Here is a 26,313-nt window from a genome sequence, read left to right as displayed (position 1 = left end):
GTCAATTACCTCTAAACTTCTCTACGGATTACAGTTTAATCTTTCGCAAAGCTATAAAACAGTAATGAGTGCTTAGTGCTTCCATATCCTTAATTTTTCTCCACGAGTTTATCTCCTGTGGTTATTTTAACAACAGCGGGGAGTTGAAGCAGCACAGACCCGTTTTGCCTCAGGCTCAAACCACCTGTCTTGATGATGTCTTCATTTAGTTGCGCCGAAGGGCGCGTTTCTCATCAACCGAAGCAATTTAAGATTATGAAAAAACGCTTTTTATGAACGCACCTTCGAAAATATTAACAATACCCAACCCACGGACACGGCTTACCACACTCTAATCTCGTTATGGCGGGATCTATTCGCCTACTTATTCTTTTGTAACATGAGGGGATATTTTATGACCACACAGTATGTGTCCGAAGATATCGATTTCATTGTTTAAAACCGTGGGTAGTTTTATAGGAAAATCTACATGAGTGCGAAAAGTTTATTTCGATAAACACTCTGTTTCGTATTTTTCTAACATGGCTCTGACAAGGATGCACTTGGTCATGTGGCAAACACAATATTCGGGATGTTCCACTTCTTCGGGATCAAGCATGGTCACTTCTATGTTGTACCTCCTGTCGCTTTCACTAGACCTAGCTAAAGATATTTCGTAAACAATTGGAGCTTTTTCTTCAACTTCTAGCTCTGTAGGTAATACAATTGTTGTTTGCTTCCAATGAGTCTCAGGATCTTCAGGTGAAGTCGACAAAATCACCGGTTCTGTAGAAAACGACGGGAAAGCACAAGTAAACCATAAACAAATTCCTTGGTATTTTCCCGTCTTGTTCGCAACCGCAAAATGCTGAATTTTGGTAGCACTGATGTCATCCAACGTAACTTCTCTTAAATCAATCCACATCACAACTTCAGGGTCAGACAAAATATTCTCTGCAGAAACAGCAGCAGTTTCTGGTTTGTTCGATGTTCCTGAACGAAGCTTTTCACTAAAACTTTTCATGGAAACTCCTTCAACGTCTGTCCAATAGTCGTACATATCTGGAACTCTACGAACGTAAAAACGTTTTAGAAATTAGAATAAAAACCGAACCTGCATGGTGCTGAGTATAGCGTCGCCGATTCGGGGAAAATGAGTCCGCCGGTCTTCAGGAATTTGTCTCTTGCAAAAATTACAGAATCTAACATTCCTTCGTGAAGAAGGTAGAAGCCCATCCATTCAGAGACTATGATGTCTACTTTTTCGAGCAAAGAAACGTTTTCGATTCTGGAATGAATGACCTGGAAGTTGAATTTTATTTGTAGAATAGGAAAAAAAATTAGCGATACAATAACTTAAGTTTACTTAAGTAAACGAGATACGTATTGACCGAAATACAAATCGGTAGGTCAAATAGTTTATGAGTGAGAGTCAAAAACCAAAAATTATAAATTTTACATCACTTGAGTCGGATTTGAAAAAAAATCGACCATAAATTTTGGATATCTGGGAGTAGATTCTAGACAACAAAAATGCGAGAAAAACTATGGCGAAAACGTCATCTTTCTATTTGTCATAGTTTCGGAGATATGGAGCATTGTCTTATTAAGAATTGCTTTAAATAGTTTTGATTTTATGATATTTTACGATCTGATAGAGCACAAGCAGTTTTAGACCTCTTTTTCGGAGATTAGATTTAAACATGAACACGTGATTTAGAATTAGACACAAATTCATAAGTGATAAAATTTTTACAGCAATCCAGAAGCTACTTGAGTGGAAAAATAACTGTCATTTTTCAAAGTACTAATTTTGTTATCTTGAAATAAGAAAAACACTCAATTATGTTATAAGACTTTAGTATTAAAAATAGTGTACGCACGTAAAAGATAAATTCCACATGACTAATGTTTTTTACTTATTTAATTTTCTTTGAATCAGTTTTTTTTTAATTATTTACTTCAAGTGGAAGGCATTTGATGTACTAAAAAAATGTAAATCAATTGTGGGTCATTGCCGTTTACTTTAAAGTACAACCGACCAGTTCTTTGAGATTCAGAATCCGATAAAGATTATATACCTATACCAAGCGATTAACAATTATTTAGATCAAATAAGATTTTGAAACCATGTCTGCTAAAGTTTAGAAGTTCGAACGTTCATACGCTCTGCATGCATGGACACTTCAATTTAGGGTTTTGGTAAACGCGAACAGCAAGTCAAGTCGCGATAATATGTCACGAATATCATTTTCAGACCAAAGACGGCAATCAACTAAAGAATTTGTTAGTAGTTATGCAAATTCTCAAAGCAAAGCGCAAAAAATTGATCAGAATACAAACAAAGAAGAAAAAAATTGAGAAACTATGGTACAAAGTTCCTCTTATTTCTTTCAAATTTCTGAAAGATTTATTATTTTTGTCATTCAGTTAACCAAGGTTTATCCACATTTTAAGGTAGTGTCCATCATATCTTGACACTACTATAACATTAAAAAAATGTGTATAACAAAGATTGTATTTATTTATATCATTGTTTTGTATGAACACAAATGTATTTATTAGTACCTACTTCTAAATATTTTTTTTTATTTGGTATAAAATTGAAATTTAATTACATATTATTTGTTATCTCAAGTGTCTATAAAGAAACGATCTTGTCTTATATCTCGTGTTTAATCTTATCCTTTTGTCACAAAGTACCCAGCTTTGTTAAAAAACTAATAATCAAATTGAAATCTACTGTTAAGCACAACTAATGCATTATTGATCATTAATCTTCAATGAGTAATGTACAATTTGCTAACTCACAAGCAAAAGATAAGATGAACGAATAGATTAATAAATAATCAAGCGACGTATACCAACGTAAATGATATTGATAATCAATCCTATAGAAAATCAAACAGAAATGGAAAAAATCACAGATAACAATAACTTAATATGTTAATGAATATGTATTACATACTAAATATGTATTACAGAGCAACTGACATTATTACAAAAACTTTAATGCGCTAAATAGTGCATCATTGAAACCATTTATCATTTACCTAAAAAGTAGTGTTTTGAACATTTTGAAAAATTTAAGAATAAAAATTTTGGTCTTCCTAGAGTATTAATTAACAGTGTACCACTTCTTTGGTCCACAGATTTTGAGACATCCTGTATATTTCTTTTCTTTTAATATCTTACCTGAACAACTCCGTCAAGCCCATTTTCTTTCACTACCTCTTCAGCAATTTTATGCACATTATTCGCTTCAACAGCGTAGACTTTCGCTGCCCCGGCTTGAGCACAAATAACAGATAAAATTCCTGTACCAGCCCCAACATCTAGGACTGTCCGACCTTTAAATTGATCCACATTGTCAAAAATAGCTTTCCTATACGCTTTATTTCTTGCAACATCTTTCAACATCAGTTGATGGATCTGAAATCAATTATCTTAATCGATGAATATATTGTTGATAACGACAAATGAACATGAGTTAGCACAGTTGTTCATCATTGCAAGTGATCAACATGGTGAAAGCACAATTCTACACAGTCGCGAAGATTTTTGACGGTGAGATTCAAGAAAGTGACTTGAAGCTGCAGGATGAGGAATTACCACCCATTGAGGATGGAGGTAGGAAAAGAATTTCGTTATCGTCTGCTATAAGAGTTTGTTACAGAATTTTTGGTGGAAAGTTTGTTCCTTAGTGTTGACCCCTACATGAGAGGGTACGCTAGAATAATGTCTGTGGGACAGGTTATGGTCGGCACACAAGTAGCAAAGTAAACACGAGTTTTCCAAGTTTCATTTCGTCAAGGTAAAATTTGGTTTTTTAGAATACTTGAGTCAAAGAATTCCAACTTCCCAGTTGGACAATTCGTAGTTGGAAATTTCGGTTGGCGCACCCACACTATTGTTAAAGAATCCTCTCTCAACCCAGAGGTTTTTATTTTGCCTGATATTGGACATCTCCCCAAATCTCTAGCTTTGGGAGTTCTTGGTAGGACCGGAATAGCGGCCCTCTATGGCTTTTTGGACATCTGCAAACCCAAAGAAGGTGAGACTGTCGTGGTGACTGCTGCCGCTGGCGCAGTCGGAAGCCACGTTGGTCAAATTGCCAAAATCAAGAAGTGCAAAGTCGTTGGTATTACCGGATCCGATGAAAAAGCAAGTTGGTTGAAATCCATAGGTTTTGATCAAGTCATTAACTACAAAACTACCAAAGACTTGACAGAAAGTTTGAAATTAGCGGCTCCCAATGGAATTGATTGCTACTTCGATAACGTAAGATTAAAATCAATTTAAAAAAAAGCAAAGTAACACGAGTTATTAGGTTGGAGGCGAGATCAGCACTCAAGTTATGTCAGTTATGAATAAAAGAGGTCGTGTCTCTGTCTGTGGTGCCATCAGTACCCTCAACAGCAATATTACCATTAAAGGTACTGACTAGAAAGAAAAGGTGCAAATATAATAACGAATATTTTAGCTACCATTAATCAACCTTCTATTATCCATAGTCAACTGCGAGTGGAAGGTTTTGTAGCTTCCCAGTTTTATGATCGCTGGATGGAAGGGATAAAACAAAATTTGGAATGGGTGCAACAGAATCAAATAAAGTGTCGTGAAACAATAACTGATGGTTTTGAAAACACCACAAAAGCGTTGATTGGTATATTTAAAGGAGAAAATGTAGGAAAAGCATTGGTGCGAGTAAAAGCATCGCATGTGGAAAACGAATCGCTTGATTTCCAAAATGCTCTAAGTAAATTCAAAAAGTTAAATGTTTAATGTACGTACAAATTAGTAAAAATATTTCTTCAACTATGTCGTTTATTGATTCATATACCTTTCCATGACTACGATATATTGTATTTTTTGTATTATACATAATATAATTCCGATCTGATTGATTCCCTAAACTTTCCAAAAAATGTGCTTTTAAAGATTTTAAAGACTATAGTTATACAAAAAATTATAACTTTCAAAATCTTAAACTTTAAAGTGTGTCACAGAATAATGCAAAAAACAAATTGAGAACTCAACACTCAAAATCCAATTTATGGATTTCTAAATACTAGTTAAAATCTTACGTTTGAAATTTTGAAAAATTTATAGGATCTTGGGGATCCTAATATTATTATGAATACAGAAAAAAATCTAAAAGGTTCAAGAGTTACAAAGCAAAACCAAATAAAATTTTAGATATTCTCGAAAGAATACAAGTTAAAAATTAGCAAAATCACGTAATAAATCAAAAACAATACAATCAAAAAATCTAAGAGAATACGTCATCGATTAAAACTGATAATGCCATAATGAGATAACAGAGATGACCAATGATTTGACACATTTTGTTAACAAGCGATCAAGATGGTGAAAGCACAATTCTACACCGTCGAGAAAATTTTTGATGGTGAGATTCAAGAAAGTGACTTGAAACTACGAGAGGAAGAATTACCGCCCATTGAAGATGAAGGTAAGAAAAAAAATTGGTCGTCATCTTCTAGAACATTGTGTTACAGAATTTTTGGTGGAAAATTTGTACCTTAGTGTCGATCCCTACATGAGAGGTTACGCTAGAAACAACACTGTGGGTCAAGTTATGATCGGCACTCAAGTAGCAAAGTAAGCACGAAGGCTCGAAGTTTCCTAAAGTTAACATCTGATGTTTCAGAATACTTGAATCAAAAAATTCCAAATTTCCAGTTGGAGAAGTCGTTGTTGCAAATATAGGTTGGCGCAGCCACACTATCATTAAAAATTCCGATCTTAATGAGCATATCTACATTTTGCCTGATATTGGTCTTCTCCCTAAATCTTTAGGTTTAGGGGTTCTTGGAATGCCCGGAGTAACCGCTCTCTATGGCTTTTTGGACATTTGCAAACCCATAGAAGGTAACACTGTCGTGGTGAGTGGTGCCGCTGGTGCTGTCGGAAGCCACGTCGGTCAAATCGCCAAAATCAAAAAATGCAGAGTCATCGGAATCACGGGATCCGATGAAAAAGCTCGTTGGTTGGAATCCATAGGATTTGATCACGTCATTAACTATAAAACCACCACAGACTTGAGGGAAAGTTTGAAAGCGGCAGCTCCCAAGGGAATTGATTGCTACTTCGATAACGTAATTTGAAAATTAATTTTAAAGTACCAAATTCAAACAAAAATTGATAGGTTGGAGGTGATATCAGCAGCGCCGTTATGGAGCTTATGAATATAGGAGGCCGTGTCTCTGTTTGTGGTTCTATTTCCTCATACAACAGCCGAGTTCCGGTTAAAGGTATTGTATATCAAAACGAAAAGATCTAAATATAAATCCAAAATTTCAGCGATCATTGTCCAACCTTTTATTGTCCGAAATCAACTTCGGGTGGAAGGCTTTATCGTTACTAAGTTTCAAGATCGTTGGATGGAAGGAATTAAACAAAACCTAGAATGGGTGCAAGAAAATCGTATAAAATATCGTGAAACCATAACTGATGGTTTCGAAAACGCCACGAAAGCCTTGATTGGTATATTTAAAGGCGAAAATACTGGAAAAGCAGTCGTCAGAGCTAAAGCATCGCATGTAGAAAACGAATCGCTAAATTTTCACAATGCTTTAAGTAAGTTTAAAAAGTTAAATTAAGAAGATATGGATTGTACTAGATTAGTGAAAAATCTTTCCAAACTATAACGTTTATTAATTTATCATATATTTTCCCGTGATTAGTCCTTAATTTGAAGTTGTCTTAAAAATGCAAAAAAATAATAAAAAAAGTTCTACAATAAAGAAGGTCTCAGAAGCTTCTTTTTCGCAAACTCCGTTTTTCTAGGACAGATACCAAAAATTACGAAAAGACAATAAGTCAGTCTCAAGCCTTTCAAAAAAAAACCCAATACTTCAAATAAAGCAAACTTAAAAAAATGAAATAAAATCAAATCTATAGAATTTTAAAAACGAAAAAATTAGACAAAATCTTAAGTTTGAAAAATCTAAAGAATCTAAAGAACTTGATATTATTATGAATCCAAAGTACAAACGAATCAAGAGTTACAAAAAAAAATAATTTTAAACCATACAAGCAGAACAAGATATTCTCCAAAAAAGTGAGAAGTAAAAACACTAGAAAAAACATGTAATAAATCCAAAACAATACAATCAAGAAATCGAAAACAAAACGTTATCGATAAAAACTGGTGATGACGTAACGAGATAACAGAAATGAACATGAGTTAGTACATTTGCTAACAATCGATCAAGATGGTGAAAGCACAATTCTACACCGTCGCAAAAATTTTTGATGGCGAGATTCAAGAAAGTGACTTGAAACTAAAAGAGGAAGAATTACCGCCTATTGAAGATGGAGGTAAGAAAAAAAATTAATTGTCGTCGTCTAGAACGTTGTGTTACAGAATTTTTGGTGGAAAATTTGTACCTTAGTGTCGATCCCTACATGAGAGCTTACGCTAGGAACTACACAGTGGGACAAGTTATGATCGGAACTCAAGTAGCAAAGTAAACAGGAGACTTTGAAAGTGTCAGAAATTAAAATTGAGGTTTTAGAATCACTGAATCGAAGAATTCCAAATTTCCAGTTGGAGAAGTCGTTGTTGCAAATATCGGTTGGCGCAGTCACACAATCATTAAGAATCCTGGACAAAATGAGTTTCTTTATATTTTGCCTGACATTGGTCATCTTCCCAAATCTTTAGCGTTGGGAGTTCTTGGTATGCCCGGAATAACCGCTCTCTACGGCTTTTTAGACATCTGCAAACCCAAAGAAGGTGAGACTGTCGTGGTGAGTGGTGCCGCTGGCGCTGTCGGAAGCCACGTCGGCCAAATCGCCAAAATTAAAAACTGCAGAGTCATCGGAATTGCGGGATCCGTTGAAAAAGCTCATTGGTTGGAATCCATCGGTTTTGATCAGGTCATTAATTATAAAACCACCACTAACTTGAGAGAAAGTTTGAAAGCGGCAGCTCCCAAGGGAATTGATTGCTACTTTGATAACGTAAGTTGCATTTAAATTTTAAAGTACCAAGTTCAAAAAAACTTGTTAGGTTGGAGGTGATATCAGCAGCGCCGTTATGGAGCTTATGAATATAGGAGGTCGCGTGTCTGTTTGCGGTTCTATTTCCGCGTACAACAGCAAGGTTCCAGTTAAAGGTATTACAATCCAAAACGAAAAGATTTAGATTTAAGTACACCGATTATTTCAGCGACCATTGTTCAGCCTCATATTGTCCGAAATCAACTTCTGGTGCAAGGCTTTATAGCTACTCAGTTTCGTGATCGCTGGATGGAAGGAATTAAACAAAACCTACAATGGGTGCAGGAGAATCGTATAAAGTATCGTGAAACCATAACTGATGGTTTCGAAAACGCCACGAAAGCCTTGATTGGTCTACTTAAAGGTGAAAATACAGGAAAGGCATTGGTGAGAGCGAAAGCTTCGCATGTAGAAAACGAGTCACTAAACTTTCACAATGCCCTAAGTAAGTTCAAAAAGATCAATGTCTAACTGATTATTTACTGTACACTTATTATAACATGAAATAAAATAGTAAAAATATTTCACGTATGTAAGTTTATTGATTGTTAAACTCGTGATTACGATATAATTGTAATCTTAATCTTTCAATTAAGACAATTAATTATCTGGTATCTGGAGTTATGATATTAAACTTTCCAAAAATAAAACAGTTTTTGAGCTTTGAAGATTATAGGTCTGCAATTGGATAAAAAAAATAAAGGTATCTTTCAAGACAAATGAAAAAAGTCAAAAAAAATCAGCAGAATTCAAATATGGTGAAAAAAATACTTACGAAGACACAAAAATTAAAAATAAATTAAAAAAAAACAAATTAATTAAAACTTTCAAGACACAAGAGAATCATTAAACGAACTAAAATTTTGGCTCCATCAAGGTTTCTTTCTCTTGTTGTTTCTGTTCCGTTCTACATTTTTTATACATATTTCTTTGTTACACAATGATCTCGTTATTTTTCTTTGTGTTATCACTTTTATCTGAAAATTTCATTTGAGTCTTTTGTTGAATATGTTCTTATTAATCTTACCCATACAAATTTAGTATGTGTATGCATTATGTCTACAAATTCTCAAGAGTGCAAATCGATAAATCGATAAATCGATGCAAAGACTCAAAAACACAAGAATCACGTTTTGATAAGATAAAAAGATGTCGTAATTTGTGTTGTTTCATAATCACATACCACGCAGGAATGCTTTGATTTTACTCAGGTGTTAGAAAGTGCAAACATTTCTAATACCTTTGAACAAATGTAACAAATAATAATGTCGATGAGTATGAATTAAAAAATAACACTACGTTAAGAGGTATATAAATTTGAAGATACATACTATAATAACACTGGCCAACAATTTCAAAATAATTATTTGTGCCATTAGTAATTTGCATAATTTCTAGTTAATCTGAGTTTGCTTATACAGTTATGATAACAAAAATTTCAAATTGGTAACGGTTTTCGAAATAGTTAAAAAAGAAAATTTTATTTATCAGTGGTTAATGTATGCCACCAAAAAAGTTTTTATAGGCAATTGGTCTTTTTTTCGACTTTGTCGCTTATGATGAATGTCTTTATCATGAATGAACATGCAGCAGTAAATTGCTCAATCGCAATGGGTCAAATCTTAACATTTTTATTTTCGGGTTTTATTTCACCTAGGCCAAAATTTTGTTTTGTAATAACCACAACATGTTTACTGGCGTCATTGACAGTTTATTGTAAAATATTTGTTTTCTATGGGATCGAGATTAAAAAAAAAACAATTTTCCTAACTTAAAGATCTTAAAGTTTTATTGTTCTCAAAAACTGTAACCAATAGAAATTTTTTATGGTCATTTTTTAATTTGGCTCACCTTAGTGAGATTTGTTTATCAACCATTTGAAATCACCCATTTCTAAATTATTTTGGATCATAAGAGCGTTAACGCGAGTGATACAAATCTCACGAGCTTATTACAATGTCATTTCACTCCCTACGTTTTATCTACAACCGCTCACGACACACAAAAGTGTATAACTGGTGATCTATCCACAAAACTATTAATACCCACCAAGAAACAAACATTCCTAAAAATAATTATCATTTAATCACGTGCTATGGCAGCAAGAAGGTTTCATATCTTATCCGCCAAACTAACCAAACAATCACTAAACAAAATGGTAACGGCAAAGAAATATGTCATCACCAAACGTTTCGATGGCATGCCCAAAGAAACCGATTTTAAAATAATAGAAGAATTGTTACCCCCTTTGAAAAATGGAGGTGAGTATTCTGATTGGGCAAAATCATTTGTTTGTCCCAGAATTCCTTGCAGAGGCGGTTTATTTGAGTGTGGACCCTTACATGCGAGCGTATGCCCACAATATCGAACTTGGGGATGTCATGGTAGGGACTCAAATTGCAAAGTACGTTTTACTTTTTCATAAGATCGATAGTTACTCGATAGTTAAAATTTACAGGGTTGTGGAAAGTAAAAATGATAAATACCCCGTTGGCAAGTTCGTTGTCGGAAAATTCGACTGGAGAAGCCACACCATCTCTTCAGGTCTTCCTAATGATGTAGCTGGAGCAGGAAACGCCCCCGCCCCTTACATCATTCCAGATTTAGAAAATTTCCCCTTATCTTATGTCTTAGGGGTGTTAGGAATGCCTGGATCCACCGCTTACTTTGGGTTTTTAGAAAACTGTAAACCTAAACCTGGAGAAGTTGTAGCAGTTTCCGGAGCCGCAGGAGCTGTTGGAATGATCGTTGGACAAATAGCAAAAATTAAAGGGTGTAAAGTACTTGGAATCACAGGATCAGACGAGAAAGGGCGCTACCTTGTCGACACTTTAGGATTCGACGGTTTTGCCAACTATAAAACCGACGACTTGGATAAGAAACTTGACGAATTAGCACCAGAAGGCATCGACTGCTATTTTGACAACGTTTGTAACAACGGCGTTGTGTTTTTGTTATGATTTTGATCAGGTTGCAGGTGAGATCAGTACCACAGTCATGCGACATATGAGAGAATATGGCCGAATATCAGTTTGTGGGTCCATTTCGTCTTACAATCATGAAGTTACGGATCCACCAAGAGGTGATAATTTAAAGTGGACAAAAAGTAAATTTATAGATAAATTGTAGTGGGGGTGGTGCAAATGTATATGATTCACAATCAACTTACAATGAAAGGGTTTCAGAATTATTTATACAATGATAGGGCACATGAATCGTTTCAAAGTGCTCTGCAATGGCTTAAAGAAGGGAAGTTGAAGTACTCAGAAACCGTGACCCAGGGTTTTGATAACATGATCAAAGCGTTTATTGAGATGCTGCAAGGGAAGAATTTAGGGAAAGCTATTGTTAAAGTCTGAAAAGATCAAATAAATAACCCTAAAATATTATTACGTAGTATTTATTTATATAAAAAAGGACCAATGATGTTTAGACTACATAAAAAAGTGCTTCATCATTTTTCAACTGATAAACGATACTAGAAAAACATTTTACACATCGACCTTGAGTGGGATTATCGTTCAGCTATATATAAAAATAGTTCCATGTCAATCCCTGTTAAACGATTATTTAGTGAAAGTGCACAACACTTTAAAAGTATGGTGAAGATTAAACGCTACATATTAGAGAAGCAGTTTGTAGGGCTTCCTAAAGCGACCGATTTGAAATTAGTTGAAGAAGAATTACCGGCGATCAAAGATGGAGGTAACATAAATCATTGAGTATAAAAATATTTATACTCAAGGCATAAATAAACATTGAGAACGTGCGCTGATACAATTTTTCGACAGAGTTTTTGACAGAGGCGGTTTATTTAAGTGTCGATCCATACATGCGAGCATATGCGCCGTCGTTGAAACTTGGACGAACGTTTATTGGATCCCAAGTAGCTAAGTAAAATGCCAATAACTGCCTGAATTTCAATTTCACGTTATTTCTGACTTCTTCTCAGAGTACTGGAAAGCAAAAACCCGAAATTTCCAGTCGGAAAACACGTCGTGGGTGATTTTGGTTGGAGAAGTCACACCATTTCTGATGGAAAGCCTAACGCGAATGGATTTCCTAGTGCTTGGATGATCCCTGATTTGGAAGGTCTACCCTTGTCTCTCGCCTTGGGTGCTTTGGGAATGCCTGGGTAAGCCCAAACTTATTCAAAATTCACTGATATCATCTCTGTTTAGTAACACAGCTTATTTCGGTTTTTTGGAAATCTGTAAACCTAAATCTGGTGAAACTGTCGCTGTGACTGGCGCCGCTGGAGCTGTTGGTAGTCTCGTAGGTCAAATCGCAAAAATTAAAGGATGCAAAGTGATCGGCATTGCTGGATCTGAAGAAAAAGGAAAATGGCTAACCGACGAACTCAAATTCGATCACTTTATTAACTACAAAGACAAAGATTTTGAAACGAAATTGAAAAACGCAGCCCCCAAAGGTATTGATTGCTATTTTGATAACGTTGGTGGACAAATCAGTACTTTGATTATGAATCAAATGAATCTTTTTGGACGTGTGTCGGTCTGTGGAGCTATTTCAGGATACAATGACAAAGAGGAATCAAAAGGTATGAATGAAGAGTGTCGAAGGACAAGGCAGTAGCTAAGATTTTTCGTTCCAGCCGATGCTGTGCAATTCGCATTGGTGTTTAAACAGTTAAAAGTTGAAGGATTTTTGGTTCACCGTTGGTTAGAAAGATGGTTTGAAGGTATCCAACAGAACAAACAATGGATCAAAGAGGGGAAGTTGAAATATAAGGAAACCGTTACTGAAGGATTTGACAGTATGTTTGCAGCATTTGTGGATATGTTACAAGGAGGAAATACGGGAAAAGCTATTGTAAAAGTATGAATTTATATACGAATGTATTTTGTTAAATTTACTCATGTACGCTTTTATTATATGGGCTAAAAAAGTTGGTAATACTGAATTTATAATAAAACAATAAAAGCAAAAAATTGTTCCTGTTGAATTAATATTGAATTATTAAAAAAAAACATGCCCTAGAAAATTCTTGTGAACTGAAACTAAAACGTTACGATCGAAGTGCAAAAGAGCAATAAATTAGGAGTATTACAAGTTAACATTGATTAATCAGTAATTAAGTTGGTTGAGACAAGCTCAACCAACTTAATTTGTAATTTAATAATTATTAATTTAGTAATTATTTAATTAATAATTATTAATTTAGTAATTTTAATTGTAATTTTTTCTATAGCTGTGACAATAATCATCCTGTAATGTGTTAAAATTAGCTAGTTTACATCGAAAATTCAATTGCTGAATCATAATTAATTTTATAAAACAATGAGCACTGACCTTGCTGTTGCTAAAATCTATTTTGAAATATGTTTGTCTGTTTGTTTGTTTGTTAAGACATTTCATAGTTGAGTGTAATACCAAAATGATGGTAAAAGCAAGAAAATATATCCTGCACAAACACTTTGATGGATTGCCCAAACCAGGAGATTTGAAGATAGTAGAAGAATAACATATCTACCAGTCATTAAGGATGGAGGTAACAAAAACATATTGCCATTTCCTCCATTTTCGGTAGAATTTTTGACAGAAGCTGTATATTTGAGCGTAGATCCATACATGAGATCTAGAGCGTCCACCCTTGGTCTCGGAGAAACATTTATAGGATCACAAGTAGCCAAGTATGTAATACAAAAAGAAAGGGTATTAATACTTATGGTCTTGTGTTATTATGAGAATTCTGGAAAGTAAAAATCCGAAGTACCCAGCAGGCAAATACGTGGTAGGAGAGTTTGGATGGAGATCTCACACCGTATCAGATGACACTCCGAATCCTAGAGGATTCCCAAATCCCTGGATAATTCCAGATTTAAAAAATCTACCACTTTCGTTAGCTTTAGGTGTTTTAGGAATGCCTGGGTAAAATTATAATTATTTTAACACAACTTCACTTGTACAATTTAGCAACACAGCCTATTTCGGTTTTCTCGAAATATGCAAACCTAGCCCGGATGAAACCGTCGCTGTATCCGCAGCTGCTGGTGCAGTTGGCAGCATTGTAGGTCAAATCGCCAAAATAAAGGGTTGCAAAGTCATTGGTATCACTGGATCAGACGAAAAAGGTAAATGGTTAATGGAAGAACTCAAATTTGACCATTTCGTCAATTACAAAGACCACAATTTTGAAGAAAAATTAGCGGAAGTTGCACCTGACGGCATCGACTGTTATTTTGATAATGTGGGTGGACAAATTAGTTCAACAATAATGAATAAAATAAACCTTTTTGGACGTGTGTCAGTTTGTGGGGCCATTTCGGGATATAATGACGATAAACTGTATCAAAAAGGTAGTTCTAGCAAATCTTTACACATTTACTGAGTTGTGGTTTTAGCTGATAATGTGCAGTTTCCTTTGGTTTTCAAGCAGCTGAAGATGCAAGGTTTCCATGTACATGACTGGTGGAATCAATGGTTTCAAGGAATTGAGCAAAATAAAGAATGGATAAAAGGCGGAAAATTGAAATATAAGGAGACGGTTACTGAAGGATTCGACAACATGTTCAACGCATTTGTGGATATGCTGCAAGGGGGAAACGAAGGGAAAGCCATTGTGAAAGCTTGAATGAGTTTTTAAACATATTTCTGGATCTTTGTACTGTTTTTTTCACTCCCTGTACCCAATTTAATCACTCACAGCATTCGAAAAAAAACACTTCAGTGTCTAGGTATTAAAAGGGCTTATATCTGTTCTAAGATTTATGTTTGTTGGGTTACACTAATTTGATACAACGAAGTAATGTTAAATTTTTGCCATTAAATCTTTTTTGTCATTATTTGTTGCCGAATAACACTAATGACTAGGAAAAATGGAATTCCTTTAGTTTATGGTATTTGTATTTATTGATCTTTGATGTGGTCTTACAAAACTTATAACATAAAATTTAGGCTTTTACGACAGCCTTGCCGATATTGCCACCTTGTAACATTTCAACAAAAGCTTTAAACATATTGTCAAATCCTTCCGTCACCGTCTCGCGATATTTTAGCTTTCCTTCCTTAATCCACTCTTTGTTTTGCAAAATACCTTCCGACCATCGATCAGTCCACCGTGTCACGATAAATCCTTCCAATTTTAGCTGTTTTCTCACCACAAACCGCTGAATTGGTGTGACTAAAACCAAAAGTATTAAACTCAATCAAATTACTACTTCGCATAAACCTGGTGTAGCACCATTGTACCCAGAAATAGCCCCACAAACGGAGATCCGACCATAAAGATTCATGTGCCGCAAAATCATCGAACTAATTTCTCCTCCTACGTTATCAAAATAACAGTCGATTCCATTAGGAGTGACTTCTTTCAACTTATTTTCAAAATCCTCGTCTTTGTAGTTAATGAAGTGATCGAATCCGAGATCGTCAATCAACCATTTACCTTTTTCGTTTGACCCAGCTATACCAACAACGGTGCAACCTTTAATTTTGGCTATTTGGCCTACAATGCTACCAACAGCACCAGCTGCGCCCGTCACGACGATGGTTTCAGCAGGTTTAGGTTGACAGATTTCCAAGAAACCGAAATAGGCTGTGTTACTAAACGAAATTACAGAATCATTGAGGATCTTTACCGGTACCTTACCCCGGCATCCCTAAAACTCCCACCCCCAAAGATAAAGGAAGTCCTTCAAAATCAGGGAGTACAAAAACATCGGATTCAGCATTTAGAATTGTGTGAGTGCGCCATCCAAACCGACCAACAATGTGTTCACCCACTGGGTACTCGGAGTTTTTGCTCTCAGTAACCCTGCAGAAAGAATTAAGCTGACTGACTGTCAGATCTTAAAAGGACGTACTTGGCTACTTGTCCTCCGATGAAGGTGGTCCCTAGTTCTAGACCGGGAGCATATGCCCTCATATAAGGGTCAACACTAAGAAACATGGCTTCTGCTAGATATTCTACGAAGAAAAATTGGAATTGAGTAAAAAGCGATGAAGGTCTTACCTCCATCTTCGAGGGGAGGTAATTCCTCTTCCACTAGCTCTAAATCGGTAGCTTTGGGAAGACCGTCAAAATGATTCACATAGACGTATTTTCGAGCCTTCACCATTGTATTGTTTGAAACTTACTTTGTGATAATTTGTAATACAATGCACTAATTTATGAATTATATCGGGAAAATGACAACGCAACTTTCCGACGGTATTTAATCAATGCAAATGCAAGACAGTTATAATTATAAAGCACTTTTTGTACGAATTAGTAATTTTTATAAGGAATAGATACTAAAAATTGCGTACACAAACTGGATATTCTAAATAACTGATAATTAAATCACCAAATTAAATCAGTTATCATAACAGGACGTTGAAAGACGCAATAAATAGTAGGTACCACTAAAATTTCAGGTTTTTATTTGCTTGTAGAAAAAACGCTTAAACAATAGCATGCACCAAATAGCCAGACATTTTAATACTTAAAATAAATTCCACAAACAATATTCATTGATGTCCTTGGAATCATAAAAACGTCGCGACGTGTTTACTTATTCGCTACTATATTCTAGAAGTAGAATTGTTCCAATAAAATGAGTCCGAGTTTTAAAAATAAGTTTTAAAAATAAGAAAACCTGATAACATTGATAACAAAATAAATAGCCTCACTATCTTGATAATGAGTCAGCATATTTATTATCACTGAACAAAGTCGTGTTCGTAAGTAATAAACTTATTTTTGTTACTTTTGACTCCATTTTTTTCTGCAACGACGTTTCGTCCAGCATCATCAGTCACAATGTTCATTTCCATCGCTAGCAATGTAAATCCCCCCCTTCCTTGGACAAAAATAACCTTATAACCACTACAATGTTAACAATCAAGTGTCAAAGATTCTTTTCAGTATCCTTAGAGAAAATAATGAAGGCAAAAACGATCATCTTGAGTAAAAAATTCGATGGTCATCCATCTGAAGACAATTTTAAATTAGTTGAGGAAGATTTACCATCTCTCAAAGATGGTGAATTTCTCGCAGAAGCTGAATATGTGAGTGTTGATCCTTACATGCGTGCTTTTACTAGTGCTGTCGGAAAACCAATGAGAGGCGAACAAGTGGCAAAGTACATAATCCCTGAAGACAGTCGTCAGGTTCTAAAATGACTAATTACAGAATTCTTGAGAGCAAAAATCGCAAATATCCTGTGGGGGAGTACATTGTTGGAGAATTTGGTTGGAGAACCCACACAATTGGAAATGAATCGCCGGGAGAATTTGTAAAATTTCCACCACGACTTCTCAAGGATTATGATTCTCTACCAAGATCCTTAGCTTTGGGAGTGTTAGGGCTCACTGGAAACACTGCCCGATTTGGATTGTTAAACATATGCAAACCCAAATCAGGACAAACTGTTGTGGTGTCTGGGGCAGCAGGATCTGTGGGTATCACTGTGGGGCAAATTGCGAAGATCCAAGGCTGTAAAGTTGTTGGAATTACAAGTTCAGACGCTAAAGGACAACGACTGGTTCGTGATGTAGGATACGACGCTTTTGTGAACTATAAATCCCCAACTTTCGAGGAAGATCTCACGAAAGCAACCCCAGACAGAGTCGATGGATATTTTGATAATGTAGGAGGTGAAATTAGCTCCTCTGTACTAAATAGAATGAACAAGTTTGGTAATGTCGCGATTTGTGGAGCTGTTTCAACATACAATGAGTCTACACCAAAAGGTTAGTACCCAAGCCCATTTTTGATGTCAAGACTAGACAGATTATTATAGCAAAAGAAGTCCAAACACCTGTTAAAATCTACCATCTTGTGATGGAAGGCTTCAACGTGCTGCGATGGCAAAATCAATGGGAAGAAGGAATTGCAGAAAACAAACAATTGGTAAAGAGTGGTGAATTGAAGAATTTTGAAACGATCACTCAAGGGTTTGAAAACACACCCCGTGCGTTCATTGAGCTTTTGAGTGGAAAAAACTTCGGAAAAGCCATCGTTAAAGTGTAACAAATAAATAAACGAGATTATTTGAGGTTATGTTAAGTGTCAAAACCACTCACCGACAAATCCTGATAACTCTGGAAATAATCAGTAGAGTCCATTGGCTCCATGCTCGTTATATTTGAACGTTGATTTAACTTAAAAAAGCACAAAATAAATTCCAATTCAACACAAAAACATTTAATCGTTCGAACACATGTAGTGTTGTTTGTGAACCCGCCACATTATAAAATAAAAACAACATTGACAATTAATGGGTATATCGTTTTTAAGAACAAGGAACTTAACTTGACACAATTTAAAAAATTTTAATTATTGGGGGTTTTTTTTTGTTGTGTTTTATGCGAAAACTTAAAAATGTCTTTGTGAACAAGCCTTTAATTTGACCACAATTTGACGTTGACATTTCTCAGTCACGTGATAAATCTCTCCTCTGTGTTTGACATACATCACCGTATTTGTGTGAACCTAGCTACCTACCCCCACCCCAAAGACCGTCACACACCGCCACACCCATGCAACTAAAAGGTGTATTATTGGTTGCATCTAATTGTACAAAGAAATAAAATTTTAAAAATGTGCATAACGTTGTCAAAGCTCTAAAATCTCAGCCACTTGTGTTTTATCAACGTTAGTTTGCCGAATCTTGTACATTTTCAAAAAAATTAAAGATTTGACTGTGTAAGACTCTGCAGAACTTTTAACCGATTAACCAAGGATTAACTAATGCCAATCTATCTAGCCAGTGTTTTTTCACTAATAGGGGAATCTTCAGCGATTGCTTCAAATACCACAATCTCATTATATGGACCAGTAGCAATACTTTCAGGGTGCCGTTGCACCTTAGGCCAATTTTTTATTTGCTCAAATAGTCTTCGAGTAATCGTGTTTGGAAAAATACATTGAATTTGCCCTGAACTGAAATTTGTTCGATATCCCCTTAAGTAATTATACATAAAATGATCCCTACTTTGAATGTAGAATCTGAAAATGCAACAATATATGTATAGAGTGTTCCATTTAAAATAAGCAAGTTGACTACTACTTCTCACATAAGCAGAAGTTTCACAATTATGTGAATGTTGTCATTCGATTCGTCTTGTTTGCTTACTTTTGTTCCGAAATTTTCAAACTCTCATCCTTTGTAGTTTATGAGAAAAATGTAAAAACGTATACAGTGGAAGCGGACACCAATGAAATTAAGGATTTTGTCCTCTTAAGGAAAGGCTTAATAGAGAGAATATAAATTTTCAAAAACGTTTTTGTAATAAAAATCTGTACTTCATAAATACAGCAAAATTTCTTTAAACCAATAATTTATTTTCAACGATAAAAGATTAATGGAAAACAAGTAGTGCATACATTCTTTTTAAATCAAAATTATATCAACTCTTTCATCATTAGAAAGCATTTTGGAAAGTGGCAAAAGATTTTGAAATTAATGAAAATAACTTGTCAAATAATGACATTGCTGTCAAGAGTGTACAATTTTCATGCTAAATAAAGTAAACATATAGAAATTGCACGAAAAAAAAAACAAAACCAAAAAAATACTCATTTTGAATAAATTTCTAAGAGAATCGTCAAACTGCTACTAAAGAAGTTACACAAGGAATTTAGACAAACATTCGACCTATTTAAAGTTAGTTAATTTTGAGACAATAACGTATTTAATGTTATACATTCAACGCTACCATACACAGTAATAATTTTTATCTTATTTTGTTTCAGGGATATGTTTCGATATTTTAATACATAGTTATTTTTAACCGAAGATTCATAAATTTGTAAAAATTATAAAAAAATGGTGGATGCGCCAGAATTTACACTGTACACTTCATTATAAATTTCTCATTTCCAAAGTTTTCATAAAAAACTTAATTTTTTAAATAATTAATCTTGCTAGCATTATTTCTATCATAATTATAAACAATTGTAGATTTAAACTCCTAACATTCATAAAAATTGGCAACGGACAAACATTTCTAAAGTTTTGTCTGACTTGCTGAATATTTCTTTCATTCGGCTGTGTGCAACGAACTTTGTGGTGGGGATTTAGTTAGCTGAGGTCCGCGTGCAGGAAGCTAGGTTCACACAAGTTGTCAACGTCAAATAGAGACATAACCTCACCTTATAAACTGCTGACTGCAGTGTTTTATTAAAAATGGTAAAACAAAGGCAAAAGTGAGTGTTGTCTTCACAGTTTTGAATTTGAGAACTTTAGGTTTGTTTTCAGATCCAGGCCAGACCATTCTTACAAAAAAATTGGCAAATATAGTGACAGTGAAGAGGAAGAAAATGAATTGTTTACACTAAAGAAAGTGTCGCCTAAAAAGGAAAGGGCCACTGTTGAAAAGGTTGTGGAGGAAGGAGACACCCTTCAATCCCTAGCAATTCGTCATTGTTGCACTGTAAGCCGTTGCCGCTTTTATTTCAAATTTTTTCTAGTGTTATTTTAGATTGAAGATTTGAAAAGGTTGAATAACATCCACAAAGAAAATGAGATTTTTGCGAAAAGAACAATCAAAGTACCACATCACCCAATTTCTATGGCTTTAGCTGGGGTACATGTCAGTGGGCGAAACTCTCCAAATCAGCCCTCTACAAGTAGTCAAGTAGATAGTGAAAGACTGACTAGCAGTTTACAGGAAAATGAAGTAAATCAGATTATTTTTAATAGTAATATATCCCAAAAAATTGTCTCAGTGGAGCGAGATACTGATGAAGACGATGACGACGAGGAAGTTCGTTTGTTGCCCCAAATCCCACATTCTGAATCCCAGCCCACAGTTAAATTAAACTGTAGTGGGGCCGATGGCGACATTTCTCTAAAAGCTTTAATTTTATGTATTGTGATTCTCATTTTTGCGTTGCCTATAATTTATGTATTTTATATAGCAGAACATCCTGAACAGTACCATCATCAGTCTCAGGGCCATGACTCTGTAGCATCTCCTTCATGACATTTTAATTATACAAATAGGAATCTGCTGGTTGTGATAAGCAGCTAATCTCAAGTATTAAAACCTTTTTACTAACTTATATTTTTATGGAAGTATTGTTGTTAAGACTATAAATTTTATTGAGATAATTAATAAAAAACAGAGGTTGAAATGTATTATTTATTGATTTCAGACATTTATTCATCTTATTTATTATCAGAAACTTAACCTACAAAAATATTTGGTTGTATATTTGCAATTCGATCATGGAACAATTTAAAATGAACTGAACAAAAAAACTAATTTGTACTGGATTGTTCCCTGATGTACAAAAATGCAAATGCATCATCGGTTAGTACTATACATCAAGTGGGGTTAAAATGTATGTAACCGCTGTTATATATTCATTATAAATATATATAAAACATTAAATGCGCGACTTCGTAAAACAGTCGTGCATTTAATCACAATATACAGTGTAACAAAAATACTTTGATTTTTCTCAAAAGCTGTAAAAATATACAAAAGAAAATATTCGTGATGTGTATGCCTAAAACTCAATTTTAATGCCCACAAAATCAATCTTGGAATGTTCTAAATGAGAATAAACTGTAGGCTGCGTCTTCAAAGTCGGTACGATTCAGTAACTGCTGCGCTCTGAATTGTTGTGGACACTGCAACAGAAAAAATACCAAAATCAAATCAATATTAGTGAAAGTTGCATCTGCTTGAAAGTTAACATTAACGTGACTTTTGGCCATAATATGTTCCGTGACGGCTGCATTATTCATTGTGTAAAGCTGTTTGATCACGTGACTGGAATAGTCCAGACATAAAGCATTTAAAATGATTTGATTCACTGTGGTGGTCACGTGATCAACTTCACGTGTGTGGGAAGAAGAACCACATAAATTACAATGTTGACAAAGAAAAGTCGGCTTTTAAGTTTTTGACACTTTTTCAACAAAACACAATCAATCAGACCCAAGTGGGGGTTCATAAATCACCGCAAAGCTTTTTGGTTGGATTTCCATAATGTAGCCGTCATTTTCGATAATTATGATTCGTCTAAAAAGTTTTCAAGCAGTGCGCGCTCGATGCTCGGGTGTAAAGTCAAAAGCAGCAAACTTCAAACTGTGTCGGAGGTAATTTTTGGCTATGGTGATGTTAATTTATGATACCTCAATTGCTCAGATTGGAGAGTGCCGATTGTGACAGGGGTACAGAGTCTCTATGTTTGAAGACTTACGATCGGGTAAATACAATAAAATTCACCGTCGATTTAGTAGTGAAGGTCCACGAAGCAAGTGAATAGCTTTGTGGGATGATTAGTGATTCCTTGTTACATAAAAAATAGAACAACAAAATCACTAGTCTTCCACACAACACCATTCTGGTTAGTCAATCCACACCATATTAGTTTTGTTTATGTACAGTCCATATTAGTCCACACTCCACACGTCGTTTGTTATTTACAAAATGTACAGACACGCTGCTGCACCTGCACCTGCACTGCAGAATTGCAACAGCGTTTACAACATTGCTTCCCAAACCATGAAACCCACCCATCCAGCCAACTAATCTCACCTTTGTTGCAGTAAGTACTGCGCCATCTGTATCTGGTGCGGTGTACCCGTAATGGTAATAATTCGGTCATTGGAACCCGGGAGAGGTTCGTCGATTGTTATGCCTGCACCAGAGTCTTGTCGGACCTTCCTGATTCTGCCACCTCCTTTACCAATGATGGCTCCAGCCAACTACAAGAAATAACATGAGCTGCGACAAAGATTTTAACGCAGAACTTACATCTTTTGGAATTGTGACTTGTGTCGTTGTTTTTCCACCGCTTGCGCCGCCATTTTGTGGCCCCATACCACTCTGGTTAATGCCGTTAGTTATCATGTTAGATGGAGGGTGGTTGACCATTGGAGTGTTATTTGCTGGAGTTCCCCATACATTTGATTCAAATGGTGCGGGACGAGTTGTGCCGTTTGTGGGTCCGTTACCGTTGTAGTCTCTCCTTTGGGACATATTTCCACCACCGGTTGGACGATCGTTGTAACTGAAACGAACGAAATTGGGATGTTATTACAATGAAAAATATCTAAAGACAAGTTTTGGTGCGTTGAGTTTACTTTAAAACTTATTTGTGAGTTCTTATAAACTCTCTATGTATACTTTTAGTACTAAAAGCCGCTTACGAAGCTATTTTAGGTTGCAATAGTATTTTCGATCGCAGCGGGTTTCTCAAGGAAGATTTGCATGCGAATCATAGTGTACCTACACTTTGGGTCATAGAATTTTGGACAGGATTTTTACGTAATGTTAAGAAAAACTAATGTAAACCATACTTTAATGTCATTACGATTGTTGTTCTAAAACTTCAAAGTCGACTTTTCATTGGGAATCTAAAGTTTATCTCACATTTGACGGTTGACATTGTCCAAAATCCCATGCAGTCATAATAACAACAAATTATGGTTCACATTACTTTTTCATGACATAACGTAAAAATCCTGGCCAAAATTCTATGAACAATGTGCTGAATTCACATTTTTGTACCAAAAAATATTACGTAATTGTTTTTGATAGTAAACTTTAAGTAAAAAAAACAACTTATAAAACATTCAAACTGATCATTTTAGCAAAACATGTTCTGTTCTGTAGGTTTACAAACATAGATATTTTTCTGAAATTTTAACTTCTTTCGTGAACAAGCTCCTTAAAATAGGTGCAGCGGTTTATAAAATATAATTGGATATTTCAAAGGCATGTTATTTTAAGCTTGAATACAGGTTAATTTAAGGCTACCTTAACTTTTATCTTTCCTACTTGTCTCAATTGAAATATTTTTATCGCCCTTTGATTCTAGAACAAAGGAACAACCTTTACATCATTTTGAACTCCATTTTTCTGAAACCATTCGATTGATATTGTAAGCTTTATTGTGAAACAAATAACAATATGAACATCCGGAGAGGCCGGAATGATAATAATTAGTACGATAAAATGTTTGTCCTTGACTAAAATTTAGCAATCCCAATTATCCAGTGTTTTCATAAAACAATAGCTTCAAATCAAACCCTCCATTTGATTCCAAACCTTCACAATCGACTGTAAAATAGTTGGAAATTTAATTTCAACATCGCTGCCTTTTTTCATAAAAAACAATAAAATAGATTTTATTTGAATTATTTAAACATCCGAAAACATTTTTAATTAAAATTGGACGTGCGTTCTTTATTAATTAAACGAAATTCCCTTCGTATTTGCAGTATCAATAGTAGACACACAGAGCGTGCCTAGCCCCATATCAACGCTTCAAAATGAATATTTTAATAAATAATTCCGGCCTATCAACTCACTTCATATTTGGCGGCGCCCCTCGTTGCGTCGGTGGTCCTCTGTTATTATAGCGTCCCGGTGGCGGTCCGTCGCGGAATCCGTTTCGATTGGCACGTGGCCCGCCATTTCCGGCGTTCACACCTCCACTACCGCCGCCAGCACCACCACCACCACCACCGCCGCCGCCGCCGCCACGTCTCTCGTTTCCGGCACCTCCCCAACCTCCATACTCCTCTGCATAATATTCGTCGTAACGGTGCGGGTCATACGGGTTCACAATTCCTTTGATTGGATTCTGGAATTTGAAGACATTTCATCAGAAGCGGTCGATTGTAAAACCAACGTGTTTGAAAGAGTTTCAAGTTTTGAAGGGTTATTATAGTCAAATATTAGTGTTTAAACTTTTTCTGGTGGAGCATTTCCTGAACAGACAGAAGTCGTCTTTACCGATTTGATGAGGGTGATGATCTCGCGGATGCTGTCGATGCACTTCGCTGGTTCGCCGACGATTTGGATGACACGATCTGTGCTTTCCGGTGCCAAGTTGGAGAAGATCTTGATGCGGGCGCCGGTTTTCTGCAAAAAGAGAAATTGTGAAAGATCAGCGGGAAGGATTTTCCATTTTAATTAATGACGATTACAGAACGGGTGCAAAGTTTGGTGGATCTTCGAAGGGAGAACCGTTTCTGTTCGATTAGTATCATTGATTATCAAAAGGGTTCCTTTAAAGGGTGAAATTGCAATTATGTTATTAACGCAACGTTGAGAATTAAGGAGACGGTGCAGGTTATAACGCACATCAAAGCTGCATTTTAAGCTATCGATTAATTAGATCTTGCGGGTGAACTAGCAAAAGCTTTAATAAGCATTTTGGGCGATTTTGGGGCGTCAGCATGAACAATAAAGCAAATATGTATTTCAGTTTTATTGTTTGAACGGAGACTTGGAGCAAAAACATGGGTCTATTAGTTGGGATTTTCTATTAAACATTCAGTAAATTAGGTTATCTTTCTCGGTCGCTTCCCAATTAACATGGCGTACGAATAAGGAATATGCTCCAATTTCCAAAAGCAAGAATGTCAAATATTTCATTATTAATCTCATGTTTCTTTGCGACCTTACCAAGGTTTTCAACTTTACTAATTACACAACTTGATCAAATAAATCAGCGGTTTTGCAACAAATATTATGTTGGCAACATATTTAATTATGTTATAATGAGACTTTTTTGGGCTCGTGGACAAATATAATTTTGCGAAATGACGTAATATTTGCATTGATCATATATTTTCATTAGCAACAAAAATATTTCGTGTCATTCCTACGAACTTTAACTATGGAACCACACACTACCTAGACAATAACATCCTTGTGGAAGCAGTTTTTGTATTGTACATTCTTGAGATTATAAATTCTTGACGAAGCAAAGCTATGTAATTAGAAAGTGGAACGAATGGGATTTATTGTTTGTTTTATCTCATATGCTTCGCAGTTATTCATATGCGAATTTGCTTCTTTGATTGCGATTTTTTTTAGACAAACAGCAACCAGAATTAACGCTGGCTACCATAAAGATTGGTTTTGTTTTTTTATGCAAATTAAATGTTGAATTTCTGTCAGCTGTCATGTTTGCTCAGATTCCACCAGAAATAAATTCAAACAGAAACATTAGGAACAAAATCAAAATCTATTTATATAATAAAAATAACGAATGTTGGATATTCAACTTCTTACATATGCAGATATGTATGCTTTAAATTTAAAATTCTAAGAATATGTACTTTCAACTTTTGTTCGATGCGAGAGTGTAGTTATAATTAAGGTACTTCAAAAATTAACATAACTTGCTTAAACCTCAAGTACAAAGTTTTCTTCATTTAAGCCAACCTTTGAGTACATAATATCACAAAAAATAGTTTGTTGTTACGTATTCGTTGTTGACATTTCTTAATTAGCAATGTATTTTAAATATTAAAATATTAAGACACTCGTGTATCCAAATATATGCATACATTTCTCGTATATAAGATTTAAATAAAAATTATTTAT

At 35.1% G+C, this 26,313-nt stretch overlaps 10 protein-coding genes and 1 pseudogene across 20 annotated transcripts in view; 8 read left to right on the top strand and 3 right to left on the bottom strand.

The window, feature by feature from the left end:
* Positions 1-470: 470 nt before the first annotated feature.
* Positions 471-18,449, bottom strand: Art8 (Arginine methyltransferase 8). The gene is made up of 4 exons (XM_088030692.1): positions 18,037-18,449; positions 3,175-3,411; positions 1,094-1,281; positions 471-1,049 (listed from the first exon to the last, which is right to left on the bottom strand). Exons 1-4 carry the CDS (start codon positions 18,085-18,087, stop codon positions 485-487), a joined length of 1,041 nt encoding a protein of 346 aa, XP_087886818.1. The 5' UTR covers positions 18,088-18,449; the 3' UTR covers positions 471-484.
* On the top strand, positions 3,436-4,800 carry LOC148180996 (prostaglandin reductase 1-like). The gene is made up of 5 exons (XM_088030656.1): positions 3,436-3,609; positions 3,656-3,758; positions 3,813-4,260; positions 4,310-4,415; positions 4,463-4,800. The coding sequence occupies exons 1-5, from the start codon at positions 3,504-3,506 to the stop codon at positions 4,762-4,764; spliced, it is 1,065 nt and encodes a 354-aa protein (XP_087886782.1). The 5' UTR covers positions 3,436-3,503; the 3' UTR covers positions 4,765-4,800.
* LOC148180995 (prostaglandin reductase 1-like) lies at positions 5,322-6,650 on the top strand. The gene is made up of 5 exons (XM_088040811.1): positions 5,322-5,452; positions 5,499-5,601; positions 5,651-6,098; positions 6,149-6,254; positions 6,304-6,650. Exons 1-5 carry the CDS (start codon positions 5,347-5,349, stop codon positions 6,600-6,602), a joined length of 1,062 nt encoding a protein of 353 aa, XP_087896937.1. The 5' UTR covers positions 5,322-5,346; the 3' UTR covers positions 6,603-6,650.
* On the top strand, positions 7,181-8,538 carry LOC148180994 (prostaglandin reductase 1-like). The gene is made up of 5 exons (XM_088035362.1): positions 7,181-7,323; positions 7,370-7,472; positions 7,521-7,968; positions 8,018-8,123; positions 8,177-8,538. The coding sequence occupies exons 1-5, from the start codon at positions 7,218-7,220 to the stop codon at positions 8,476-8,478; spliced, it is 1,065 nt and encodes a 354-aa protein (XP_087891488.1). The 5' UTR covers positions 7,181-7,217; the 3' UTR covers positions 8,479-8,538.
* On the top strand, positions 10,063-11,396 carry LOC148180993 (prostaglandin reductase 1-like). The gene is made up of 5 exons (XM_088042794.1): positions 10,063-10,268; positions 10,309-10,411; positions 10,466-10,934; positions 10,978-11,089; positions 11,137-11,396. Exons 1-5 carry the CDS (start codon positions 10,103-10,105, stop codon positions 11,364-11,366), a joined length of 1,080 nt encoding a protein of 359 aa, XP_087898920.1. The 5' UTR covers positions 10,063-10,102; the 3' UTR covers positions 11,367-11,396.
* LOC148180992 (prostaglandin reductase 1-like) lies at positions 11,502-12,944 on the top strand. Its single transcript, XM_088042805.1, has 5 exons — positions 11,502-11,712; positions 11,799-11,901; positions 11,960-12,142; positions 12,189-12,568; positions 12,623-12,944. The coding sequence occupies exons 1-5, from the start codon at positions 11,553-11,555 to the stop codon at positions 12,850-12,852; spliced, it is 1,056 nt and encodes a 351-aa protein (XP_087898931.1). The 5' UTR covers positions 11,502-11,552; the 3' UTR covers positions 12,853-12,944.
* On the top strand, positions 13,365-14,709 carry LOC148180991 (prostaglandin reductase 1-like; annotated as a pseudogene). The gene is made up of 4 exons (XR_015769650.1): positions 13,365-13,519; positions 13,559-13,661; positions 13,717-13,899; positions 13,945-14,709. The product of XR_015769650.1 is annotated as a prostaglandin reductase 1-like (transcript).
* LOC148180990 (prostaglandin reductase 1-like) lies at positions 14,899-16,294 on the bottom strand. The gene is made up of 5 exons (XM_088030704.1): positions 15,983-16,294; positions 15,834-15,936; positions 15,620-15,784; positions 15,200-15,573; positions 14,899-15,151 (listed from the first exon to the last, which is right to left on the bottom strand). Exons 1-5 carry the CDS (start codon positions 16,086-16,088, stop codon positions 14,922-14,924), a joined length of 978 nt encoding a protein of 325 aa, XP_087886830.1. The 5' UTR covers positions 16,089-16,294; the 3' UTR covers positions 14,899-14,921.
* Positions 16,532-18,013, top strand: LOC148180989 (prostaglandin reductase 1-like). 3 transcript variants are annotated; one of them, XM_088030673.1, is made up of 4 exons: positions 16,532-16,692; positions 16,877-17,093; positions 17,144-17,703; positions 17,754-18,013. In XM_088030673.1, the coding sequence occupies exons 2-4, from the start codon at positions 16,894-16,896 to the stop codon at positions 17,981-17,983; spliced, it is 990 nt and encodes a 329-aa protein (XP_087886799.1). In that variant the 5' UTR covers positions 16,532-16,692; positions 16,877-16,893; the 3' UTR covers positions 17,984-18,013. The 3 variants fall into 3 exon arrangements, with proteins under 3 accessions (XP_087886799.1, XP_087886793.1, XP_087886808.1); XM_088030682.1 differs by lacking the exon at positions 16,532-16,692 and adding an exon at positions 16,703-16,795; XM_088030667.1 differs by lacking the exon at positions 16,532-16,692 and having other exon boundaries at positions 16,699-17,093.
* A 1,578-nt stretch (positions 18,450-20,027) lies between the features above and the next one.
* On the top strand, positions 20,028-21,040 carry LOC148180987 (lysM and putative peptidoglycan-binding domain-containing protein 3). Of its 2 annotated transcripts, XM_088050174.1 has the most exons (4): positions 20,028-20,161; positions 20,214-20,388; positions 20,437-20,634; positions 20,684-20,873. In XM_088050174.1, the coding sequence occupies exons 1-4, from the start codon at positions 20,142-20,144 to the stop codon at positions 20,774-20,776; spliced, it is 486 nt and encodes a 161-aa protein (XP_087906300.1). In that variant the 5' UTR covers positions 20,028-20,141; the 3' UTR covers positions 20,777-20,873. The 2 variants fall into 2 exon arrangements, with proteins under 2 accessions (XP_087906300.1, XP_087906299.1); XM_088050173.1 differs by having other exon boundaries at positions 20,437-21,040.
* Positions 21,041-21,085: 45 nt separating this feature from the next.
* The window catches only part of HnRNP-K (Heterogeneous nuclear ribonucleoprotein K), a 65,068-nt gene continuing 59,840 nt past the window's right edge, over positions 21,086-26,313 (bottom strand). For all 7 annotated transcript variants that reach the window (XM_088050165.1, XM_088050168.1, XM_088050167.1 and 4 more), the window contains 5 exons: positions 24,712-24,840; positions 24,285-24,559; positions 22,726-22,981; positions 22,507-22,676; positions 21,086-21,593 (listed from right to left, as the gene is read on the bottom strand). In XM_088050165.1, the coding sequence (XP_087906291.1) occupies positions 21,560-21,593; positions 22,507-22,676; positions 22,726-22,981; positions 24,285-24,559; positions 24,712-24,840 (864 nt within the window). In that variant the 3' untranslated portion in view covers positions 21,086-21,559. The remainder of the gene's footprint in view (positions 21,594-22,506; positions 22,677-22,725; positions 22,982-24,284; positions 24,560-24,711; positions 24,841-26,313) is intronic.

This window comes from Gnatocerus cornutus, chromosome 1 (genome assembly GCF_029298725.1).
Source record: "Gnatocerus cornutus isolate USDA-ARS CGAHR chromosome 1, icGnaCorn1.1, whole genome shotgun sequence".
NCBI lineage: Eukaryota > Metazoa > Arthropoda > Insecta > Coleoptera > Tenebrionidae > Gnatocerus > Gnatocerus cornutus.
Note: the sequence above shows the minus strand (reverse complement) of the source record. Positions and strands in the feature narration are given on the sequence as shown.

Coding starts and splice junctions, on each gene's coding strand:
- LOC148180996 (XM_088030656.1), top strand. CDS start 3,504: ATGGTGAAAGCACAATTCTACACAGTCGCGAAGATTTTTGACGGTGAG. Junction 3,610..3,655: donor ACCACCCATTGAGGATGGAG/GTAGGAAAAGAA, acceptor AGTTTGTTACAG/AATTTTTGGTGGAAAGTTTG. Junction 4,416..4,462: donor CAGCAATATTACCATTAAAG/GTACTGACTAGA, acceptor CGAATATTTTAG/CTACCATTAATCAACCTTCT.
- LOC148180995 (XM_088040811.1), top strand. CDS start 5,347: ATGGTGAAAGCACAATTCTACACCGTCGAGAAAATTTTTGATGGTGAG. Junction 5,453..5,498: donor ACCGCCCATTGAAGATGAAG/GTAAGAAAAAAA, acceptor ATTGTGTTACAG/AATTTTTGGTGGAAAATTTG. Junction 5,602..5,650: donor ATCGGCACTCAAGTAGCAAA/GTAAGCACGAAG, acceptor CTGATGTTTCAG/AATACTTGAATCAAAAAATT.
- LOC148180994 (XM_088035362.1), top strand. CDS start 7,218: ATGGTGAAAGCACAATTCTACACCGTCGCAAAAATTTTTGATGGCGAG. Junction 7,969..8,017: donor TTGATTGCTACTTTGATAAC/GTAAGTTGCATT, acceptor AAAACTTGTTAG/GTTGGAGGTGATATCAGCAG. Junction 8,124..8,176: donor CAGCAAGGTTCCAGTTAAAG/GTATTACAATCC, acceptor CGATTATTTCAG/CGACCATTGTTCAGCCTCAT.
- LOC148180993 (XM_088042794.1), top strand. CDS start 10,103: ATGGCAGCAAGAAGGTTTCATATCTTATCCGCCAAACTAACCAAACAA. Junction 10,269..10,308: donor ACCCCCTTTGAAAAATGGAG/GTGAGTATTCTG, acceptor TGTTTGTCCCAG/AATTCCTTGCAGAGGCGGTT. Junction 10,935..10,977: donor TCGACTGCTATTTTGACAAC/GTTTGTAACAAC, acceptor GATTTTGATCAG/GTTGCAGGTGAGATCAGTAC.
- LOC148180992 (XM_088042805.1), top strand. CDS start 11,553: ATGTCAATCCCTGTTAAACGATTATTTAGTGAAAGTGCACAACACTTT. Junction 11,713..11,798: donor ACCGGCGATCAAAGATGGAG/GTAACATAAATC, acceptor ATTTTTCGACAG/AGTTTTTGACAGAGGCGGTT. Junction 11,902..11,959: donor ATTGGATCCCAAGTAGCTAA/GTAAAATGCCAA, acceptor ACTTCTTCTCAG/AGTACTGGAAAGCAAAAACC.
- LOC148180990 (XM_088030704.1), bottom strand. CDS start 16,088: ATGGTGAAGGCTCGAAAATACGTCTATGTGAATCATTTTGACGGTCTT. Junction 15,937..15,982: donor ACCTCCCCTCGAAGATGGAG/GTAAGACCTTCA, acceptor TTTTCTTCGTAG/AATATCTAGCAGAAGCCATG. Junction 15,574..15,619: donor GGAGTTTTAGGGATGCCGGG/GTAAGGTACCGG, acceptor AATTTCGTTTAG/TAACACAGCCTATTTCGGTT.
- LOC148180989 (XM_088030667.1), top strand. CDS start 16,843: ATGTTAACAATCAAGTGTCAAAGATTCTTTTCAGTATCCTTAGAGAAA. Junction 17,094..17,143: donor AGAGGCGAACAAGTGGCAAA/GTACATAATCCC, acceptor GACTAATTACAG/AATTCTTGAGAGCAAAAATC. Junction 17,704..17,753: donor CAATGAGTCTACACCAAAAG/GTTAGTACCCAA, acceptor AGATTATTATAG/CAAAAGAAGTCCAAACACCT.
- Art8 (XM_088030692.1), bottom strand. CDS start 18,087: ATGGAGCCAATGGACTCTACTGATTATTTCCAGAGTTATCAGGATTTG. Junction 1,282..3,174: donor GGCTTGACGGAGTTGTTCAG/GTAAGATATTAA, acceptor TTCAACTTCCAG/GTCATTCATTCCAGAATCGA. Junction 1,050..1,093: donor CTATACTCAGCACCATGCAG/GTTCGGTTTTTA, acceptor TTACGTTCGTAG/AGTTCCAGATATGTACGACT.
- LOC148180987 (XM_088050173.1), top strand. CDS start 20,142: ATGGTAAAACAAAGGCAAAA. Junction 20,162..20,213: donor ATGGTAAAACAAAGGCAAAA/GTGAGTGTTGTC, acceptor GTTTGTTTTCAG/ATCCAGGCCAGACCATTCTT. Junction 20,389..20,436: donor CAATTCGTCATTGTTGCACT/GTAAGCCGTTGC, acceptor GTGTTATTTTAG/ATTGAAGATTTGAAAAGGTT.